At 47.0% G+C, this 15,928-nt stretch overlaps 1 protein-coding gene across 1 annotated transcript; it reads right to left on the bottom strand.

Moving 5' to 3' along the window:
• Nucleotides 1-220: 220 nt before the first annotated feature.
• LOC106587969 (cathepsin D) lies at nucleotides 221-15,566 on the bottom strand. Its single transcript, XM_045708990.1, has 9 exons — nucleotides 15,323-15,566; nucleotides 13,267-13,429; nucleotides 10,057-10,180; nucleotides 9,510-9,628; nucleotides 9,029-9,228; nucleotides 8,559-8,681; nucleotides 6,354-6,498; nucleotides 1,546-1,644; nucleotides 221-959 (listed from the first exon to the last, which is right to left on the bottom strand). The coding sequence occupies exons 1-9, from the start codon at nucleotides 15,382-15,384 to the stop codon at nucleotides 798-800; spliced, it is 1,197 nt and encodes a 398-aa protein (XP_045564946.1). The 5' UTR covers nucleotides 15,385-15,566; the 3' UTR covers nucleotides 221-797.
• Nucleotides 15,567-15,928: the final 362 nt, after the last annotated feature.

Genomic DNA, 15,928 nt, shown 5'->3' with positions numbered 1-15,928 from the left:
CTAAAACAGAAAAATCTAACTCCACTAATGAGAGTGGTGTGACCAGTTTGGGGGTCACATGGTCGCTTGGTGGGGGTTTGTTACTACGCTGATAAATGACAATATCAATCCTGACCTTTGACATTTGTGTGAGCTGAATTTCTGAAACAGGAGTGGAGTACTCCTACTCTACAGCATCTATTAGAAGGGGGAATGACAGTGACATTAAAGAAAGGGGAACTTCACTTTTTACAATTATTTTATTGAATCCAATCTTTTGAAGATACATCTTAAAGTCATTGACAAGAGGTCCATTGCCTCATAAAACGCAAATTAAAAATGTTACATTGTTCGGTTGCTTTAAAAATAAAACAAGTCCCTGATTTAACACATACAGCAGATCACCCAGATGGTAAAACTCAGTCTGTTCTGATAGTCATCTTTGACTCCCGATCCTGTACATCCAACACCACGTTTTCGGTTTCACTTTCACAGCAAATAACTCAGAAATTAATGCTTGTTTAGATCAGTGCATTTGAACTCTACACAAATCAAATTGCTAGTTTAAAGATTTCAGAAAAGCAACGGAAAGCTTGTGCAAGTTACAAGTAGTGTCTTTCCCCCACACTTTGATTTTGCCCGTCTAAAATCGTAAAATCTCGATCCACTTTAAATGTACCGCAAAACATTGTCCTAAAACCTTGACTACTTCCCAATTCTCCAAATCCATGACATGTAGTGTGCAGAACAAGTGTACACTTCAGGAGAAGGGTAGATGATGGATAGTGGAGAATGGGGACGTAGCCATCGTTGTAGTTCTACTTGGACTTAGCGAAGCCCACCCTGTTGTTGTCACGGTCGAACACAGTGTAGTATTGGCCAATGAATACATCTCCCAGGATCCAAAGCGGCCCGGCGGGGGCGGGGATGTCCAGGCCCATGAAGCCACTCAGGCAGATGGTCTTACCAGCCTGGCTCTCCTGGAGTGGGGGAAGGAATACAGAGACGCACAGTCAGGCGCAGAGCAGAAGGGGGAAGGAATACAGAGACGCACACAGTCCCACATCATGTCCACACAGTCCCACACCAAACAGTTTGAAACAGAGGGGTAGTATGCATCTGAACTTATTCATTGCTGAAATGCTCATTTTTGTTTTCTGTTGCACAATGTTTTGCTACGGTGTGCACTAATGAACAAGAACCTGATATGTAATGACCAAACAACAGAAATACTAACATCGTAGCCAACAGAGGGACGGTTTGTAAAGAAAGTTAGGCCATTATTACGCAGTAATAATTGTTAAAATAACTGAATTACATTCTGAGACCAACATTCAAATCAATGTACGTTGTCTCCCATGGTTCTGAGAATAGCTTAGTGAACTAAACAATGCCCTGTTTGTGTGGTATAGTGACTGATTGGACACTGTTGCTATGGTTGTTGAATTAGACTACCACCCTCTGCTGGATATCTGCCGCTACTGGACATTTACGTGTAGAAAAACAATGTAGAATCTCTAGAGAGACAGAGAGGAGGGAAAAAAATAAAGAGCGAGAGAGACTCACCTTGAGAACGTACTGCTCTGCAGTCAGACTGTAGGACTGTCCTCCCAGGTTGAATGTGATGTCAGGCATGGTGGGAATCTTATCACAGTTCACCATGTACTGAAACACAAGCAGAAACAGTCAGTGAAGGTGCTACTGTATTCAGGAAATAAAGTGGAGTATAGTTCTTCTAAGTAATAGGAGACGGGCCAGGTCAAGAGGGACTTCATTTAGCTGCAGTCGGGGCCCACAGTGTTGAACTAGAGGAGGAACGTAGCTGCAGTCGGGACCCACAGTGTTGAACTAGAGGAGGAGGAACGTAGCTGCAGTCGGGACCCACAGTGTTGAACTAGATGAGGAGCGTAGCTGCAGTCGGGGACCACAGTGTTGAACTAGAGGAGGAACGTAGCTGCAGTCGGGACCCACAGTGTTGAACTAGAGGAGGAGGAACGTAGCTGCAGTCGGGACCCACAGTGTTGAACTAGAGGAGGAGGAACGTAGCTGCAGTCGGGACCCACAGTGTTGAACTAGATGAGGAGCGTAGCTGCAGTCGGGACCCACAGTGTTGAACTAGATGAGGAGCGTAGCTGCAGTCGGGGACCACAGTGTTGAACTAGAGGAGCGTAGCTGCAGTCGGGACCCACAGTGTTGAACTAGAGGAGGAACGTAGCTGTAGTCGGGACCCACAGTGTTGAACTAGAGGAGAAGGAACGTAGCTGCAGTCGGGACCCACAGTGTTGAACTAGAGGAGGAGGAACGTAGCTGTAGTCGGGGCCCACAGTGTTGAACTAGAGGAGGAACGTAGCTGTAGTCGGGGCCCACAGTGTTGAACTAGAGGAGGAGGAGGAACGTAGCTGCAGTCGGGCCCACAGTGTTGAACTAGAGGAGGAGGAGGAACGTAGCTGCAGTCGGGACCCACAGTGTTGAACTAGAGGAGGAGGAACGTAGCTGCAGTCGGGACCCACAGTGTTGAACTAGATGAGGAGCGTAGCTGCAGTCGGGACCCACAGTGTTGAACTAGATGAGGAGCGTAGCTGCAGTCGGGGACCACAGTGTTGAACTAGAGGAGCGTAGCTGCAGTCGGGACCCACAGTGTTGAACTAGAGGAGGAACGTAGCTGTAGTCGGGACCCACAGTGTTGAACTAGAGGAGAAGGAACGTAGCTGCAGTCGGGACCCACAGTGTTGAACTAGAGGAGGAGGAACGTAGCTGTAGTCGGGGCCCACAGTGTTGAACTAGAGGAGGAACGTAGCTGTAGTCGGGGCCCACAGTGTTGAACTAGAGGAGGAGGAACGTAGCTGCAGTCGGGGCCCACAGTGTTGAACTAGAGGAGGAGGAACGTAGCTGTAGTCGGGGACCACAGTGTTGAACTAGAGGAGGAGGAACGTAGCTGTAGTCGGGGACCACAGTGTTGAACTAGAGGAGGAGGAGGAAGAACGTAGCTGTAGTCGGGGCCCACAGTGTTGAACTAGAGGAGGAGGAGGAACGTAGCTGTAGTCGGGGCCCACAGTGTTGAACTAGAGGAGGAAAGTAGCTGCAGTCGGGGCCCACAGTGTTGAACTAGAGGAGGAACGTAGCTGCAGTCGGGGCCCACAGTGTTGAACTAGAGGAGGAGGAAAGTAGCTGCAGTCGGGGCCCACAGTGTTGAACTAGAGGAGGAGGAAAGTAGCTGCAGTCGGGGCCCACAGTGTTGAACTAGAGGAGGAGGAACGTAGCTGCAGTCGGGGCCCACAGTGTTGAACTAGAGGAGGAGGAACGTAGCTGCAGTCGGGACCACAGTGTTGAACTAGAGGAGGAACGTAGCTGCAGTCGGGACCACAGTGTTGAACTAGAGGAGGAACGTAGCTGCAGTCGGGACCCACAGTGTTGAACTAGAGGAGGAGGAGGAACGTAGCTGCAGTCGGGGCCCACAGTGTTGAACTAGAGGAGGAGGAACGTAGCTGTAGTCGGGGCCCACAGTGTTGAACTAGAGGAGGAGGAGGAAAGTAGCTGCAGTCGGGGCCCACAGTGTTGAACTAGAGGAGGAGGAACGTAGCTGCAGTCGGGGCCCACAGTGTTGAACTAGAGGAGGAAAGTAGCTGCAGTCGGGGCCCACAGTGTTGAACTAGAGGAGGAGGAGGAAAGTAGCTGCAGTCGGGGCCCACAGTGTTGAACTAGAGGAGGAGGAGGAAAGTAGCTGCAGTCGGGGCCCACAGTGTTGAACTAGAGGAGGAGGAACGTAGCTGTAGTCGGGACCACAGTGTTGAACTAGAGGAGGAACGTAGCTGCAGTCGGGACCACAGTGTTGAACTAGAGGAGGAACGTAGCTGCAGTCGGGACCCACAGTGTTGAACTAGAGGAGGAGGAGGAACGTAGCTGCAGTCGGGGCCCACAGTGTTGAACTAGAGGAGGAGGAACGTAGCTGTAGTCGGGGCCCACAGTGTTGAACTAGAGGAGGAGGAACGTAGCTGCAGTCGGGGCCCACAGTGTTGAACTAGAGGAGGAGGAACGTAGCTGCAGTCGGGGCCCACAGTGTTGAACTTGAGGAGGAACGTAGCTGCAGTCGGGGCCCACAGTGTTGAACTAGAGGAGGAGGAAAGTAGCTGCAGTCGGGGCCCACAGTGTTGAACTAGAGGAGGAACGTAGCTGCAGTCGGGACCACAGTGTTGAACTAGAGGAGGAACGTAGCTGCAGTCGGGACCCACAGTGTTGAACTAGAGGAGGAACGTAGCTGCAGTCGGGGCCCACAGTGTTGAACTAGAGGAGGAGGAACGTAGCTGTAGTCGGGGCCCACAGTGTTGAACTAGAGGAGGAGGAGGAAAGTAGCTGCAGTCGGGGCCCACAGTGTTGAACTAGAGGAGGAGGAACGTAACTGCAGTCGGGACCACAGTGTTGAACTAGAGGAGGAGGAACGTAGCTGCAGTCGGGACCCACAGTGTTGAACTAGAGGAGGAACGTAGCTGCAGTCGGGACGTAGCTGCAGTCGGGGCCCACAGTGTTGAACTAGAGGAGGAACGTAGCTGCAGTCGGGACCACAGTGTTGAACTAGAGGAGGAGGAGGAACGTAGCTGTAGTCGGGGCCCACAAGGTTGAACTAGAGGAGGAGGAGGAACGTAGCTGTAGTCGGGACCCACAGTGTTGAACTAGAGGAGGAACGTAGCTGTAGTCGGGGCCCACAGTGTTGAACTAGAGGAGGAACGTAGCTGTAGTCGGGGCCCACAGTGTTGAACTAGAGGAGGAACGTAGCTGTAGTCGGGGCCCACAGTGTTGAACTAGAGGAGGAGGAGGAACGTAGCTGTAGTCGGGGCCCACAGTGTTGAACTAGAGGAGGAGGAGGAACGTAGCTGTAGTCGGGACCACAGTGTTGAACTAGAGGAGGAACGTAGCTGCAGTCGGGGACCACAGTGTTGAACTAGAGGAGGAGGAGGAACGTAGCTGTAGTCGGGACCCACAGTGTTGAACTAGAGGAGGAACGTAGCTGTAGTCGGGGCCCACAGTGTTGAACTAGAGGAGGAACGTAGCTGTAGTCGGGGCCCACAGTGTTGAACTAGAGGAGGAACGTAGCTGTAGTCGGGGCCCACAGTGTTGAACTAGAGGAGGAACGTAGCTGTAGTCGGGGCCCACAGTGTTGAACTAGAGGAGGAACGTAGCTGTAGTCGGGGCCCACAGTGTTGAACTAGAGGAGGAACGTAGCTGTAGTCGGGGCCCACAGTGTTGAACTAGAGGAGGAACGTAGCTGTAGTCGGGGCCCACAGTGTTGAACTAGAGGAGGAACGTAGCTGTAGTCGGGGCCCACAGTGTTGAACTAGAGGAGGAACGTAGCTGTAGTCGGGGCCCACAGTGTTGAACTAGAGGAGGAACGTAGCTGTAGTCGGGGCCCACAGTGTTGAACTAGAGGAGGAGGAGGAACGTAGCTGTAGTCGGGACCACAGTGTTGAACTAGAGGAGGAGGAGGAACGTAGCTGTAGTCGGGGACCACAGTGTTGAACTAGAGGAGGAGGAGGAACGTAGCTGTAGTCGGGGACCACAGTGTTGAACTAGAGGAGGAGGAGGAACGTAGCTGTAGTCGGGACCACAGTGTTGAACTAGAGGAGGAACGTAGCTGCAGTCGGGCCCACAGTGTTGAACTAGAGGAGGAGGAGGAACGTAGCTGCAGTCTGGGCCCACAGTGTTGAACTAGAGGAGGAGGAGGAACGTAGCTGTAGTCGGGACCCACAGTGTTGAACTAGAGTAGGAACGTAGCTGTAGTCGGGGCCCACAGTGTTGAACTAGAGGAGGAACGTAGCTGTAGTCGGGGACCACAGTGTTGAATTAGAGGAGGAACGTAGCTGTAGTCGGGGCCCACAGTGTTGAATTAGAGGAGGAACGTAGCTGTAGTCGGGGCCCACAGTGTTGAACTAGAGGAGGAGGAGGAACGTAGCTGTAGTCGGGGACCACAGTGTTGAACTAGAGGAGGAGGAGGAACGTAGCTGTAGTCGGGGACCACATTGTTGAACTAGATGAGGAGGAGGAACGTAGCTGTAGTCGGGACCACAGTGTTGAACTAGAGGAGGAGGAACGTAGCTGCAGTTGGGGCCCACAGTGTTGAACTAGAGGAGGAGGAGGAACGTAGCTGCAGTCGGGGCCCACAGTGTTGAACTAGAGGAGGAACGTAGCTGCAGTCGGGGCCCACAGTGTTGAACTAGAGGAGGAGGAACGTAGCTGTAGTCGGGGACCACAGTGTTGAACTAGAGGAGGAGGAGGAACGTAGCTGCAGTCGGGGCCCACAGTGTTGAACTAGAGGAGGAACGTAGCTGTAGTCGGGGACCACAGTGTGGAACTAGATGAGTGGGGTTGATCCTGTGTCTTACCTCTCCCTGGATGAGTGGGGTTGCTCCGATGGCCTTCTGCAGGGCCTTGACCTCGGCCGTGGGGCCGGTGATGAGGGACGTGCCGGTGTCCACGATGGCTTCACAGCCTCCCTTACACAGACTCAGCTGGCTCCCCACACCCATCCTGTACAAACACACACAGGTTTAAATCCAGCTCCCTTGGTGGTAGGAGGGCTGCATGGTTACACAAGGTAACAATAGATCTATTGTCAGAGCAGTAAATGCCTTTTCACAGGCTTCTCCATTTAAACAACAACCCAATAACTCATCATTTGGGTTTACAGTTCCCTCTCTACATAGTGAAAACAGCATTTATTTAATTAGTGCTCGTAGCCGACAAGACTGAATTTTGCAGAACGCACAGTTACAGTTGAAGTCGGAAGTTTACATGCACCTTAGCCAAATATATTTAAACTCCGTTTTTCACAATTCCTAACATTTAATCCTAGTAAAAATTCCCTCCCTGTCTTAGGTCAGTTAGGATCACCACTTTATTTTAAGAATGTGAAAATGTCAGAATAATAGTAGAGAGAATGATTTATTTCAGCCTTTATTTCTTTCATCACATTCCCAGTGGGTCAGAAGTTTACATACACTCAATTAGTATTTGGTAGCATTGCCTTTAAAATGTTTAACTTATGTTAAACGTTTCAGGTAACCTTCCACAAGCTTCCCACAATATGTTGGGTGAATTTTGGCCCATTCCTCCTGACAGAGCTGGTGTAACTGAGTCAGGTTTGTAGGTCTCCTTGCTTGCACATGCTTTTTCAGTTCTGCCCACAAATTTTCAATAGGATTGACGTCAGGGCTTTGTGATGGCCACTCCAATACCTTGACTTTGTGGTCCTTAAGCCATTTTGCCACAACTTTGGAAGTATGCTTGGGGTCATTGTCCATTTGGAAGACCCATTTGCGACCAAGCTTCAACTTCCTGACTGATGTCTTGAGATGTTGCTTCAATACATCCACATATTTTCCTCACTCTTGGTCTTCCAGTCTGAAGGTACAGAGCCCAGTTGATAGGTGGTAACTAAGGAGGGGGATGTACTTCCTGTCCATGCTTCAGCAAAGATGTTGTTCAGGACCTCAACCTCGTCAGTTTCCACACCATCAAATCGGTATCGTACCTCCAGGTGATTTTGATCAACCAGCTCTGTGATGATGTCCCACAACCCTTTTTGGATTCTTCTTTTTTGGAGTGCTTGAATTTACATTTTGTCGTCTAGTGGATTCTTAGTCCCTCAGATGAGCCTTTGAACAGAGTTCCTTGCCTTTTTCAATTTTGTTTTATCATCAGATCAATCATGGAGTCTCCACAGGTCTTGTTTTTGTCAACCTGTTTTAGACCTGGGTGGGATGAGGGCCTTAGTAGGTAGATGATTGAAATCCCCACATAAGACAACACCTGCTTCAGGTGACTTAACTTCAGAGTCGATGGTGTTAATGAGATCGTCAATGGCTTCCTGTTGCAGTTTCTTCTCATTAGCCGCTCCGGGTGCAACTGTATCCAGACACAAACTCATCTCTTCAGGTCCGGCCGTCTCCTAACCTGGAGACTATAAACATTGAGACAGATTTCTGCCTCTATGTTTGGGGACTCATCTGGAATGTTCTCATATGTCCATGATTCCGTTACACAACCAATTTCTGTCCTGGATGATCTGAGCAGAAGTTCAAACTCATCCACTTTGTTTTGCAAAGATATAGAATTGCAGGTTAGGATATTTGACAGTGGGGAGATTTAGCATCTTATGCCTTCTTAATTGCAGTTAAGACTCGGTCCCTTGGCACTTCTACATGAGACTGAAACCAACAGTGCAAATCTTCGTTTACCTCGGCCAGCCTTGGTTCCTCTTAGAAGGCTTCTAGCTCACAGAATGTTGTTTTCCAGAAGCTTCTGTTTGATGTGTGGAGCCAGAGGTGGCGGGTAAGTTTCCTGAGATTCCCAAGGGAATGCGGTGGGTATTCACAAAATGTTTTTGTCATCCATTTCGCTTGCTCAAAAAGTCCTAAAATTTTTTGAAAACTGACTAATTCTGACAGAACTGATCACAGACATACTAATATAGTGTCCACCAACAACAGATGGCTAATGTAGGAGATAGTTAGTGCATTCTAACGCCACAATAACAAACACAAGCAGCGGCAGAAGTGGCAGCATATAGACAATGGAAGAGCACTCACCCGTCCATGTGGACCTGCCAGTAGGCCTGGCGGCTGACGTTGAGGTATTGGAAGTCTCCACTGTAGTACTTAGGGTCAGTTCCTCCCAGCAGGAGCTCACCGCCGGGCTCAGACTCTGGGTTCCTGACACACACAGGACCAAACAGTCATTTTACTATTTTTATAATGTCTTTGCAGAGCAGAAACAAACTCAGAATTGTTATGCTAGTTTCCTGGATACAGATTAAACCTGGTACTTGAAGCCTTTTGGTAGGCCGTCATTGTAAATAATAATCTGTTCTTAACTGACTTGACTAGTTAAATAAAGGTTAAATAAAAATAACCAGCTTTTTCAATAGACATGGGCTTTTTAGTTCAGTACTAGGCTTAATCCGTGTCCAGGAAACCAGGCCTAAATCTCCAAAAAGGACTCCGGAGCCCCAAAAATTTAAATAAAATAGGTGAGGCACTCCTCTCTGAGGCACTCCTACCTGTTGAGGTAGAAGGAGAACACGTTCTGCTCTACTTTCTTCTGGCTCATGATGTTGTCAAACGGTGGAGCAACCCCGTCCACAGAGATACGGGGGTAGGCCATGCCCAGGATGCCATCAAACTTAGCAGCGATGAAGGCTACACCAGGCTGCTTGATGGCCTCACCGAACACCTGCTCCTCTATGGACAGTCCTCCAATCTACCAGAGAGATGAGCAGCACATTCATTAAAAAAGCATCTATAGACCATCAGGTCACCAAATTGACACCTAACACAGAGAGATAGTATTTTTAGATCATCAAATAAAATCAATTTCAGGCAGAAAAGTGGAAACGCTGTTTAAAATCATTAAGGACACAAAAACTGCCTTAAAAAGGGCATTGCTTTGGAGAATAGTACAATAGTGACAATGGATTTGATTTATACAGCACCTTTCTAGATGCTAGGGCTATTTAACAAGTGTGTAACCTTGGAACCTACCGTGCATGTGTCTTGGCTGAGGTACCCAGACAGACTGCCAGACCCATACTGGATGGCGAAGGCCGTTCCATTCTTTACATACGTGCTGGACTTGGCACCGTTATACTTGTGGTGAAGCACTGACAGACAAAGAAGGGAAGTGTCACTTAAAAAAATAAAATAAAAAATAAATAAATAAAAATCGGTCAAAAATGGCCAATATCAATGGTTATATAACCTAGAAGGAAAAGCACGTTGAAGCATTCAACTAATGGAGGAGAGGCATTTGGCAGAAAGAACAAAGAAACAATAAAACAGAAGATTCTTAGAAACAGATTAAACCTAGAATTGGACTAAGAGGAACATACAGCTTGTTAATATTTATGCTGCTTATAAAAATCAGTGTTCTGGACGTGAGTAGGTCCTACTAGCTCCAGTCATGTGTGTACGAGTCAATGGCCCATTCCCAAAATGGAACCCTAGACCCCTATGGACTTGTGGAGGATCTGAGAGGACGTGACAACTGTATGAACACATATGGGATTGAGTCAGTGTAGTGTGGACTTACAGCAGGCGATGTCTGTGAAGGAGCAGTGGACAGAAGGAACCCACAAGTTGGAAGAGCCTGTATCAAACACCACAGTAAACGTCTGGGCGGGAGTCCCCAGGCCGATCTCACCATAGTACTGAGCCTGGAAAACACACACACGGCTGCATGAAATAAAAACTGTGGTTTCAAGGACCTCATTAAGCATACTGCTCCTGGACTAGAAAGCAGGTAGTAGGATCTTTACATTAAAGTTTACTCCAAACTGGTGGAGGACGGAGGCCCAGTTTCTGCTGGTTCTTCATATACCTATTCCCTCAGAAGAACAAGCACCACTATGCTTTGCTATTGTCACGTTGTAGGGATACAGTGAAGGCAATCCCTTCCAACAGGTAGAGCTGGCCTGAACACATCTGGCAAGATCTACCTAAACTTCTCTGTTCATGCACGTCATGTGATTACTTCAGGCCATTCTACTTCCAAGACAGAGAGAGAAGTTGGCTCTGCCAGTGTCAGAAACGGTTTGTCTGAAGTAAAACAGGTCAGAGTGATCTCTTCTCCTAGTCACGCTGTTGAACATACAAGTCAGTTAACCTTCTGTTGAAGAACAAATAATAATTACACAGTTTAAACGATGAGTCAACGTCCCTCTTTCTAGGACTCCAATCTAGCACTTTATATCTTCGGTCAATCCAATAGGTCTTAGTGATTTCTCTTCTCCTAGTCACGTTCTAACAGTCAGCTAACCTTCTGTTGCAAGCAGAGAATGAACGATTACTCAACATTTTTCAATACGTGACTCAACTTCCTTTTTCTAGGACTCATAGGAAATGAACCTCTTCAGTCAAAATCTCTTGAGACTGCTTGACCACTTCATTGTGATTAGATTAGCAGTCTTAGTGTGTGCGTATCAAATGGCCCAACTTCCTTTAATAGTGCACTACTTTTGACCAGAGCATTGTGGGGAATAGGGAGCCATTTTTGGACACAACCTTTCTCTTATTAACGAGCTGACTATTGAAGGGACAATGGGTTAATTCATTTACTGTGGTTGTATTGTGGTTGGTTGATATCCAAGTGGTTTGATGTGAAAGTTCAATTACTCTGCAAGTTGTTATGAAGTGGCTGAAACCATTCCATGTTTAAAACTGTATTCATTCACAGTTCCAACTTTCCAAGCTTCATAGGAGGAATTGCATTCAATTTTACATGGTAGATGTGGGTGTGTTACCTTGTACCTATCGTTGGATTAATCTACATATCGCAACTCACTTTCGGTGAGAGTCTAGGAAACAGTGGAAACCACAACCATTTCCTGTGTTTGCGCATCCCTCAGCTCGGTGGAAGGAACTATCAGAGTTCCGGACAAAACACACAGAAACCAGAACAATTACTGTACTGTGTAGGCTGCTCAGAATGTTTATCCAATGTTGGGGAACTGATATCATGAACACACACATTGGCCAGTTTATTAGGTACACCACTCCATTCACAAAAATGGTTCACTCCTACAGACAGTGAGTCAAGTGGCCAGACAGTGAGTCAAGTGGCCAGACAGTGAGTCAAGTGGCCAGGGCTTGCTATATAAAGCAGGCAGACCGGCATCGAGGCATTCAGTTACTGTTCGATTGAACGTTAGAAATGGGCAGAATGAGAGACCTAAGCGACTGAGCGTGGTATGAGTCAGTGCCAGGCACGCCGATTCCATTATCTCAGAAACAGACGGCCTCCTGGGCTTTTTATGCACAACAGTGTCTAGGGCAGGGCTAACCAACCCTGTTCTTGGAGTGCCACTAGTACTGCAACTAGGCACCACACCTGACTAACTGAGATAATCGATTAGTTCAAAGATTGAATTTAGTCAACACACCTGGTCTTCCAGGTCTGTTAAATCAAAAACATGAAATGCCTGTGGCATTCCAGGACCAGGGTTGCCTAGCCTGGGACTAGGGTATACCGAGACTCAGCGGCAGTCCTGTGGGCAAAAACAGCTCGTTGATGAGAGGTGGAAGGAGAATGACAAATCGTGCAAGTTAACAGGTGCCACAAACAGACAAATAATGGCGCAGTACAATAGTGGTGTGCAGAACGGCATCTCAGAACGCACAACTCGTCAGTCTTCCTCACAAATGGGCCATTGCAGCAGACGACCACACCGGGTTCCTCTCCTATCAGCTAAAAACAAGAAGAAGAGGCTCCAGTGGGAACGCATGAACCAACACTGGACAATTGAGGAGAGGAAAAGCAACACTTGATGGCAGTCAGGATTTGGTGTAAGCAGCATGAGTCCCATGGCCCCATCTTGCCTGGTATCAACAATACAGGCTGGTGGTGTAATGGTGTGGGGAATGTTTTCATGGCACACATTAGGTCCCTTGATACCAATTGAGCAACATTCTACGCCCCGAAGAATTTGAGCTGTTCTGGATGCAGGGGGGGGGTCTGACCCAGTACTAGATGGTGACCTAGAAAATAATAAATAAATTTAAAAAAAACGAAAAAAAAAAACAAGGCCCTCTTTTTTCTGGTGTATAGATTAAACTACATAAAACGACACAGCCTAGTGGATTTGCCGAGGATAAACCGTACATTATGTCTACAAATTGTCAGCTGATCAGGCTCAGGGAGCTTAGAAGATCAGGCCTTCCTTGCTCTCAGTCACCGGTCATATGACCAACTATTCCTAGTTCCTGTTCGGTCACACAGAGAAAACGATCCCGTCACTAGACCCAACACTGATGGGAAGCTGAGTTACCCGTCATATGACAAACGTTCTTGTTCCGTCACACTTAGAAACTAACAAATCTGATTACCCAACTTTAATGGGAAATCAGAAGGGATCTTCCATCTTCCCTTCAGGACAGGGAGGGGGAGTGGGCTTTGCCTTGTAACGTTCCTAATTCAGCTAGCTAGGAAGACTAGCCGGAAAGGCTGGACTGGCGACAAGAGATTCTTTGTTGGATTTCTCCTGGCCTACCTGCCTGGCTTTTAGCTTTTGCTACAGTACATTAGGGAAGTCAAGGGTGACCACTCCATTGGCACAGGTCACCTACGTCCCAAATGGCACCCTACTTCCTATTAAAGTGCACTACTTTTGACCAGGGCCCATAGCAAGGCTCTAATCAAAAGTAGTGCACTACGTAGGGAATAGGGCGCCATTTGGGACGCATACCAAGGGTAACTACTCCACTCCCAGGTCCCTGGTTAGTAGTGACTAAAGGATCTTCTTACATCCATAAAGTTCTTCAGGGTTTCTGGAGTGGGTCCATTGCTGGAGGAGGGGAAGCCCAGGTTGTTGTACTTAGTGTGTTCCTTCCCGGCCAACAGCTCTTCTGCTGCCCTCCCCGAGTCAGTCAGGGTACGCCTGATGGAACGGAACTTCCTCAACGGAATTCTGTAGGAGAGAGAGAAGGAGAGAAAGGGGAAGAGAGAGAGATACAGGGGGAGGGAAAGAGAGGGAGACATAGCGAGAGAGAATCTATTAGAGAACTCCTTTGAAATGGTTAGTCAGCCCTGAACAGTTGGTAGGTCAAGCAGAATCTCAGCAGGCCTACTGGTCAGCACTGTCTAGTGTCTACTCAACCTAGTTCCTGCTGGGAAACAACTTCTGAATAGTTACAGGTCTCCTAATATCAGACAGACACAGTGAAGAACACTGCTGCCAACATACTTTGCTAGCTAGAACAAGTGCTGCATGTGGCAACCTAGCTATGTGTAATATCTGTTTTACAAGGACATTGACGAATGGGAAACATAAACAATATAACAATCAATGGGGCATACACTAATCAAAGATAACATGACAAGATTACATAGGAAGTTCCCAGTTCAATTGATGAAGCAGATGGTATTGTTATCAGACAGGTTAAGGCCAGTTTATACTTGGTCTAACGACATGTCTGTAGACATTTATAATGCGACAAGTGTCACTGGTCTGAACGACATTTAAAGTTATCTGCAGCTGTCGCAACGTCCGTTGTCGTGGTTACCGGTCAGCCACAGCAACCAGACCTAATCTTACTGTGACAAGTTGGTGCAGGAGTTAATAAACAATTCTCCGATAGAATGACCTACTTTAATGTCATCAGATTATTTTCTGTAAATTTACCACTACCTTATAAATAATGTTGTGGGTTTAGTTTCCTGTAATAATGAATAAAAAGTAGCTAAAGTTAAGACGTCAGCTATACTATGATCATTAACGTTATTTGAACTAACTAGCCAACTAGCTAATTAGCAACGAACCAAAACATTGTTAAGAAAATAGCTTTTAGTTGCCCGGCTTGCTAGATTGCCATTAATAACTTTTGAACGGATGGGTTTATTTTGTTAAAATAGATAAAGTATACAATTTGGAGCACCGGGCTGCTGTGCTGATTTAATGCACACATACGACACGTTTGATTTCAGACGACAAAAGAATGTTAATGATCTCGCTACGACAGTTGTTTTACTACATGACACAGGTCAGACGGTCTGTAAACCAGCCTTAATCTAATTTACTACTACATGACACAGGTCAGACGGTCTGTAAACCAGCCTTAATCTAATTTACTACTACATGACACAGGTCAGACGGTCTGTAAACCAGCCTTAATCTAATTTACTACTACATGACACAGGTCAGACGGTCTGTAAACCAGCCTTAATCTAATTTACTACTACATGACACAGGTCAGACGGTCTGTAAACCAGCCTTAATCTAATTTACTACTACATGACACAGGTCAGACGGTCTGTAAACCAGCCTTAATCTAATTTACTACTACATGACACAGGTCAGACGGTCTGTAAACCAGCCTTAATCTAATTTACTACTACATGACACAGGTCAGACGGTCTGTAAACCAGCCTTAATCTAATTTACTACTACATGACACAGGTCAGACGGTCTGTAAACCAGCCTTAATCTAATTTACTACTACATGACACAGGTCAGACGGTCTGTAAACCAGCCTTAAATCGCGTTTGGGATCTTGACTTTAGCGGATTTTTATTTTGACATTGTCACAACATGTTTGCCTGGGCGAGAAACTTAGTACTAGCTAATGAAAAAACAAACACCTTTCTCTAGTGCCACTTGATAACATTTAGTTAACGTCACTTTGTAGCCCCAGGGCGTCTTCACTATTCATTCAGCAGAGTAAATATTCACAAACCTAGCTAGGCCTATGGATTTTGTAATACTAGCTAGCTATTTTAATAAGGACGTAACATTAGCTCAACTATTTAAAGATCATTGCTTTTCTAGCTGAGAAGCTAGCTTGGCTAATATGACTTGACTTACCGGACGAGTGCATCAGATGCCAAAGCAAGTGCCGCGAAAAGACACAGGTACAAAACCTTCATTTTACAGCTGCAGAATAACTTTAGCTACAACCTGATCAGCCAGCACAATGACTGGACAATTTGACTTGAGATAACAACAACAGAACTTTATCACCTGACTGTGTCGACGTTGAGTTAAAATCATGTGATGATGGGTGCGTTCCAGGAGTTAAGGCAGCTGCGCGTGCGCATTGCCAATGCGTGCGTTCCAGATACACACATTTGGCGCAGACCTGCGCTGAATGTCATAGATTTACAATGTCTGCAAAAGCGCTTACGGTCTCCAAATGTGTATTTCTTGAACGCACCCAATCCGTGCCGGCATGCTGTCAGAGATGTGTGTCTATCAAATTGTGGGAATAAAGATTTTAGTAACCTGCCCAGGATTTACAGTTGAAAATTAGCCAGCTGGCTAAAACCAGCACTTTTACTGAAATGTTGATTAATGTTCACCAGTGGAGGCTGCTGAGGGGAGGACAGCTCATAATAATGTCTGGAACTGAGTTAATGTAATTCCACTGATTCAGCTCCAGCCATTACCGCCAACCTCCTGTGATGTGCTCTG

The sequence above is a fragment of the Salmo salar genome, chromosome 26, assembly GCF_965601325.2.
Source record: "Salmo salar chromosome 26, fSalSal1, whole genome shotgun sequence".
In the NCBI taxonomy this organism is placed as follows: Eukaryota; Metazoa; Chordata; class Actinopteri; order Salmoniformes; family Salmonidae; genus Salmo; species Salmo salar.
Note: the sequence above shows the minus strand (reverse complement) of the source record. Positions and strands in the feature narration are given on the sequence as shown.

Coding starts and splice junctions, on each gene's coding strand:
- LOC106587969 (XM_045708990.1), bottom strand. CDS start 15,384: ATGAAGGTTTTGTACCTGTGTCTTTTCGCGGCACTTGCTTTGGCATCT. Junction 10,181..13,266: donor CCCTGAAGAACTTTATGGAT/GTAAGAAGATCC, acceptor TGTGTTTTCCAG/GCTCAGTACTATGGTGAGAT. Junction 1,645..6,353: donor CCCCACTCATCCAGGGAGAG/GTAAGACACAGG, acceptor CTTGTGTTTCAG/TACATGGTGAACTGTGATAA.